The following is a 7,222-nucleotide window of genomic DNA, read 5'->3' as shown; positions in this document are numbered from 1 at the left end:
TATTAATTAATTTCTTCACTTTTTCTTTGAGATACTTTCGTCGGCGTGGTTCGTAACCAACAAGCTTATGATCATTATGTGTTTTAGTGATTATCGAGGTTTTTGCCTGTGTTGATTTCTCGTTTCATACCGAGTGAAGTAATTTTGATGAAATTTTCTCTCATTCTTTTTAATTTGCATTTACTTTGTATTATTATTTTTTTAATTTTAGGTTTTTATCCATTTCTGATTTCTCTTTCAAAAAATTAAGGAAACGGAAAGTCATGCAGATCTGTTAAGTCTGGTGTCTTTATATATTTCTATGTCATTTGACTGCAATTCATGCTTTTTGTATCTTGTTTGCTTCAGTTAATCTATTATGAACAAATTTGTGATGTGAATATCAGGCTCGCTGTGAAGAAGCAGACTAAGAAGGAGAAGAAAGCAGCAAAGGACCCAAACAAGCCAAAGAGGCCTCCAAGTGCTTTCTTTGTTTTCATGTACGCAAATTTCATTCTTGTTTGTTGTCTCTCAGATGTCTCCTTATAAATGTTAGTTGTAAGTCACCGCTGTGTTTTCATAATTGAGGTTTCTGATATCTTGCATATTATTGCAGGGAAGACTTTCGGAAGCAGTACAAGGAAAAACACCCCAACAACAAATCTGTTGCTGCTGTGGGTGTCTTTCTTTTCATATTTCACTGTTTATTCTAGCCTTTTGTTTTGTTTATGGTGTTTGATGAGTTAATGGATATATATAGGTCGGTAAAGCTGGTGGTGACAAGTGGAAGTCTTTGAGTGATGAGGTAATTGTTTTCCAGATGTCTTGGGTTTCTATTGCAACAAAAATTCCCCCTTGTGTTTTCTTGTATTAGTCGTTTGTGATTTGAAATTTCTTGTTAAATAAAATGATGTAAATATAGGAAAAAGCTCCCTTTGTGGCAAAGGCAGAGAAGCGTAAGGAGGAATATGAGCGAAAAATGGAAGCCTACAACAGAAAATTGGTATTCTATTTGTATTGTCTTTGTAGCAGTATCTTTTATGATGAAACTTCGATTTATATATGAAACGCCATTGTCAATTTGAAGTTGCTGATGTAACCTTACAACTTGTAATAGTCTGGAGAGGGTGATGATGAGTCTGACAAGTCAAAGTCAGAGGTCAATGATGAGGAAGAAGAGGAAGGCAGTGGAGAGGTCAGTTGTGATTCTAAAAATTGCTGTTTAATGTTTGCCATTATGTTACTGAGAAACTTTTTTCCAATTTATTGCAGGAAGAAGAAGATGATGATTAAGTATTTTTGTGGATGATGAGTTTCCCTAAGAAGGATATGCTTGACTATATGTTTAATTTCACTTGACATCATCGCTACATCTACAAGGTTTTTTTGGTTATGGATAGGCTGTACTTACTGTTCCCACCATTTCTAGTGACATGAAGGGGTAGTTTGTAATATGGGATTTAGCATAGTATCTTTTGCTAACTTTTTAGAACTACTGATGCATTGCTATTACAGTTTTAAATGAAAATTTATCTCTTCTGTAGCCTGTACCATCTTTTTTGTTGTATCAATTTCTTGCATTAACTGTTGGTAGTTGTGACTTTTGATACTGCAGTAGAGTTTCTGCTTTGTAATCTGTTGTGTATGGTTTCTGTCCATTGGCATTTAACGTTTAGTTACCTAAGCAGTTTCCCCAGTGTTCTTCAGTGAGTTCAATCAAGAATTTATTTTTAATTCATTAGTAATCATTGATGTTTTGGTGACCAATGAAATAGGCTCTTTGGTGCTTTGTACTCGGATGCTTGCTTCTCTTAATGTTTCCAATTAGCTCGAGACTGTAGTTTGAAATGACTATTTCGGTTTACCTTGCCCCTTTTCACACTGCTATTGGTTTCTGCAAGAATTTTCTTTATTCTGACATCTTGGGTGACTTGTATTCTTCAAGTTGTGCGCATTTCGGGATGCATGTAATTGGGTCATTTTGATCTTGAAATATACGGGTTTGTACGAGTTGGTTGGTTCATTTTGGAATACATTTTTGTAAATTATGTATAGTTTTATGGAGAATGATAAGATAGGCGTACCTGCATTCTCGTCTGTTGTACCAGGTATCATTTTGCAGTATGTCTGACATATACTATTATTAAACTGGTGATCCGCATCAGGCAGTTTGGCTTTTGTAGGTATAAATGATGTCTCTGACTATTGGGTTGTTAGTTTAACGTCTTCTGGAAAGCAACCCAGCCAGTAATAGATGCATGAAATTCAAGAATCCGCCCCAATCTCACTGGCACATGGACTGCAGTCTGGGTAATTCACATTCCCTAAACCTTAAAAGAGTTGGGCCGCAAAGTTGAAATACCTTCCATAGGTAAGAGTTCAGAAGAGAAGTTGCAGTGGAAGTAAATGAAAAGGGTTAATTACACTTTGTTCCTTCAATTCGCTATATTTTGCATTCAATCTCTTAAGCTAATCAATGTATCATTCCTCTAGACTAAATATTCGAATCAAATCGCGCTTATGATATACACTGATATATTTAGTAGAAACGGATTAGTTAACCTCTTATGAATTCCAAATTCAACTCAATTTTTTTCCTAATTAACGGATATTTATTTCAGCTATGATTTGAGCAAATTAAATCTTAAAGACCAAATGATAATTAAGTACTAGTAAAAATGATACGTCTTTTCGCCAAACTTATTCTTTTATGATACATCTGAATTAGGGAGATAGAGTTATCCATTTCTATTAGTTACCAAGTTGTTTCTTAGTTCAGAAAATCAAATTTAAAGTTGTCATATTTAATATTTTCTGTATATCCCAATTTATTGTTTTTTACGGATATAATTAATATTTCAAAATTTGGTAATGTGAAATACATCAGATACTCTATTTTTATGATTTATTAGCCTTACCTAAGTTGATGATATAGTGCGTAAGAAATGTACTAGAACGTTAATGATTTTATGAACATGGTCTTGCTTCGGTTGTGAGCATACTTGAACTTGTTTACTCTTGCTTTGGTTGCGAGAACATTGGGGCATTGTCTATTCTCTCTATCCACTAAGACCTTGTTTAGTTGGGTCGATGAAGATTGCTGGGGAAGTGTAATGAACTAATGGTTTGTACTTGGAGTAATCATTCTTGGAAAAGTAGTACTCCTGTAATTCACATCAGGCATTTCTTTAACAATTGTAAGTTCAAGATCATCTAAGGAACTTGCCACCGAGGGTGTTACAGACCACGTGACATCATTTATGACAGCTAAGACAGTGTAAAAAAGAAGCTGCAAACAGTTATTCAGGTAAAAGAGTCCATATATGACTAGAAAATTAGCATCTTCTACTGAAACAATTATGGAACTAAAGACAGGAGGCATTGCTGTGGTTGAGCAGCTAGTAAAAGTCTAGATGGCTCAAATAAAAAGATTCTCTAGTAAAATTGAGAAAACGGAATTTCATGTTGAAATCCAAATATTAAAAGTAGCTCTTTTCAAGTTGCAAAGAGAGGTTTGCAGCAGTGAAAATTTTAAAGCCTACAAAATTTACCTCAATTCCTTTTCAGAATCACACTCTAGGTCCATGTACTCTCTGCAAACACTGGCATCTTTATCATCCTTTGGCATCACAACTTCAGCTGTTTGAGCAGACAGAGTCTAATACTTTGTAACGGGGACTGAAGGATGGGTCAACCGAGCAGATTTTGCACCTATGGATTCTCATTTGATCCTACTTATGTGGGAAACGACTGGACTTTGTCACTTTATTAATTTTCTTCCTCGTGTCATTTTTCTTATCTACAGCTTTGATGTTCTCACACTCTGCATCCTGATCTTCTGATGAACTTGCATCTATGCCAATACGATCCTGCAAACACCAATATAGTTGTCTGCATAACAGATCTGAGATCACATTCTAAAATATGGCCAAATCAAAATACCTTCACATCTCTGAAAAAGGACTTCTAGCTGTCCAGTGATTCCTTAAAACAGCAGTACAGTCTAATTGCGTTGCGCAGCCACTTTGATATGTATGCTCTATTTTCTAACTTTATGGAACTGCTCATCTGGACGACAAATGAACAACTTTCTACTGATGGCTTCATGATCTCTATATAAAGCCGAAAGAAACATTATCCAAGTTCTATTTAGACTTTCTAAAGAACTATTCAGGGTTTAGCACACAATTACAGAAATGGACCATCCAAAAAGCTACAATATAATTCAAGCAAATTTGTTACTTTGAAAAAGAAAAGTAAACAAGGGTAAAAAAAAGGTACATAAGAGAAATCCTTCAATCTGATATGAAAAGGAGAACAAGATGTGATCTAGATGAGCAACTTCAATCCAAATTTAAAACTAATGCACTGCCCTCAAATTGCACATATAGAAGCCGGTGAATTGTTTGTCTATTTCCTCTTCAACCAGGACTGTCATTTGATATTTTTATCAATAGTATATAAATCAGTTGAATGGGCAGACACATACAAGAATCCAACTCCAGCAACCATCCATTATAAACAGGTTTTAAGGTAAAAAATAAATGAATCCACTCGAGTGTCTCTCCAAGCAGATGGCCTAAATACTATTGCTTTAGAATCAGAAGACAAAAGCAGTACAGCAAATGTGCAACTTATCCTGATGAGGAAGATGGATCACAAGTACCTAAAAAACAGAACTAAATGACAGTGAAATGATGCTGAACATTACAAAAACTTTCCAGAAGTCAAGCAACGTAGCAAAGCAGATGTAATGCTTTTGAGTTTATTTTTGAGCTATAAATGGACTAAAGTGTAGTTTACAGCACTCATCATTTACTTCATAAACCTGGAACCATTTTTATATAATATCAGCCTGGTTTTATATCTACATACCCTGTTACTGAATGCTATCTGATTGCTAATCTGACTATGAAAAAAACTTAAAAGTACTAAAGATTCATGTTTTATCTGCAAATAAACTAAGCCATTCCACATTATAACACAGAATCAACAAAGTTTTGCACCTCAAAGTACTAAAACCGAACATATCATAGTTGAAAGGCCTGGGGAGAAGATGCAGATCTAGGAGGAAATGTAGAAAAAATCACATCAAAGTTAAAGAAAGAAGAAATGAAATGGAACCGAAGATTGATAGGTTGGCAAGTTGGAAAGCAAAAACACTGTAACTGTTCCCCTTTTACTTTACTTGACATTGTTTGATCATGGAAAAGTAAATCTATTTGCATCAGGGTGACAAATGAAAAGTAGGAAGCAAACTTTCTATAAGGAAAATAGACCAAGAGCCTTGTTGAGAAACAAGTTAAAGCATGATGACCTTGTCTTTCAAGCTACATAGTTAATACTATCAGCAACAGCCATCCTCAATGAATATTCTTCAGTTTACAGAAATTACAATATTCTATTACCAAGGTTTCCTTGCTGATAATGGGAACATATTTCAAATTCATTTCAATATAACTTTAGTGTATGGTTCGCCTCAACGACCCCAATAAAATGGAGATCTGCAGAAACAGATGCTCCTTTTCTGTTAGCTACATATAATCTTCCAATGAAATACCTTGATGCAGAAACAGATGCTCCTTTTTTTCCATTGAACAACGTATCCGGAAGACAAAAGTGACAGGAGATCTGCCACCATCGAACTATAATAGACCACAGAGCTTAAAAATGCCATCCTTTGGCTCTCCAGTATCTTTGTGCATTTTCATTTGTGCGGGCATTCCTTAACTTTAGAAAGAGCTTGTATGCAATCTCGACTTTGTTTGAATCCATCAACTTGTTATTAAGTTTACTGCAAATGATCTTGCTGGGGAAAAACCCTTTATTAATACATTCCTCCATAACTAGGACAGCAGTTTCAAGCTTCCCTGTGTTGCAGAGACCGTTTATGATATACTCATAAACCTGCATATCAGAAGAATGACCACTTTCCTGCATTTCATCCCATATATTTAGCAGCATTCCAAACTTGCCAAACCTAGATAACCTCATTAGCAACAGCTTATAGGCAGCCAACGATATTCCACATCCTGCTTTTCTTGCCTTCTTATAAATCACTAATGCAGCATGTGGCGGACCATAGCTGCACAAGGGCTTGAGGAATTCAGTCACAGTTCCCACTGAAGGAATTATACCTCGACCTAGCATCTCATCTAACATTTCAATAGCATCTGAAACTCTTCTATATTTGAGAAAATACAATATAATTCTATTGTAAGTATCCACGTTTGGCTCAAAACAATTATTCAGCATCTCTTCATAGTATTTCAAGGCCCCATCAATATCGCCATTGGCAATATAACTAAAAATCATGGCATTGTAAACCTCAGCACTCAGCAGATTCCCCTTCTCCTCCAGGTACTTAAAAATCTTAACAGCATCATCAACTCTACCAGCTCGCCCAAAGCTCTCAATAAGATAACTATAAGTAGCAGAGTCGGGTTCAATCCCATCATCCACCATCACCTTCAAAATTTTCTCAACTTCAGTAACTCGACCAAACTTTGACCACCCACCTAAGATAGTGTTATACATTATGCAATCACGCTGTATCTTATCTCTCATCTTATTGAACAATGACCATGCAGCGCCTACATATGAACGCTGAGACAAACATTTTAAGGAAACACGCAATGTTTCCTCATTGCATTGTAAGCCATACTTCTCCAGTTCTCCAAAGACTTTAGTTGCTTTAGAAACCTGGCGAGCTCGAACATAACTATCCATAATAATAAACAGGGTTTCTGGATTGGGGTTCATTCCTTTATCCCTCATATCTTTCAGTATTTCCATCATATGCACAAAGAATTTCCTCCTACCTAATGCTTTAAGTGCTATATGGTAAGAATCAATGCCCTTCGAAAAATTCCGCTGCTCAATTGCCCAATTAAAAAACACAACCATCGATTCCCCACATAAGTTCCCTCCATTCACTACTTTTGCAAAAATATCGGTGTTCAGTTCTATGCCGACGCCACTCAACGCGTGATAAATTGCACTTTTGCTGTTGAATTTCTGCAGGAAAACACCACGCAGTTTATCTTCAGGTGGCAAAAAATCGTCCACAGCCCTGATATCCAATTGCTTAGCGGATGAATTTACAGCAATAGAGTTGTCACTTGCTACAGGCAAAAGATCGGAAAGCTGGCTCAGTATACGGGACTCGTCATTGCTAGAGTGATTCTTGTTTGTAGAACTCAGTGAAGATTCCAGTGTTGAAAAAGCAAATGCAGAAACTGAA

General features: G+C 35.9%; 2 protein-coding genes across 3 annotated transcripts in view; one reads left to right on the top strand and one right to left on the bottom strand.

Annotated features, from left to right (window-relative positions):
• The window catches only part of LOC105178628 (HMG1/2-like protein), a 1,979-nt gene extending 411 nt beyond the window's left edge, over nt 1–1,568 (top strand). For both annotated transcript variants that reach the window (XM_011102145.2, XM_011102141.2), the window contains exons 3-8: nt 387–479; nt 596–653; nt 740–784; nt 902–982; nt 1,097–1,174; nt 1,252–1,568. In XM_011102145.2, the coding sequence (XP_011100447.1) occupies nt 387–479; nt 596–653; nt 740–784; nt 902–982; nt 1,097–1,174; nt 1,252–1,272 (376 nt within the window). In that variant the 3' untranslated portion in view covers nt 1,273–1,568. The remainder of the gene's footprint in view (nt 1–386; nt 480–595; nt 654–739; nt 785–901; nt 983–1,096; nt 1,175–1,251) is intronic.
• LOC105178619 (putative pentatricopeptide repeat-containing protein At5g43820) overlaps nt 5,553–7,222 on the bottom strand; it is a gene marked incomplete at its 5' end in the record, with an annotated part of 1,785 nt that continues 115 nt past the window's right edge. Inside the window, 1 exon segment of the mRNA XM_020691753.1 lies at nt 5,553–7,222. Coding sequence (XP_020547412.1) covers nt 5,644–7,222 — 1,579 coding nt within the window.

Source organism: Sesamum indicum, linkage group LG2 (assembly GCF_000512975.1).
Source record: "Sesamum indicum cultivar Zhongzhi No. 13 linkage group LG2, S_indicum_v1.0, whole genome shotgun sequence".
Taxonomy (NCBI): domain Eukaryota; kingdom Viridiplantae; phylum Streptophyta; class Magnoliopsida; order Lamiales; family Pedaliaceae; genus Sesamum; species Sesamum indicum.
This window is presented reverse-complemented; position numbering and strand designations above follow the sequence as displayed.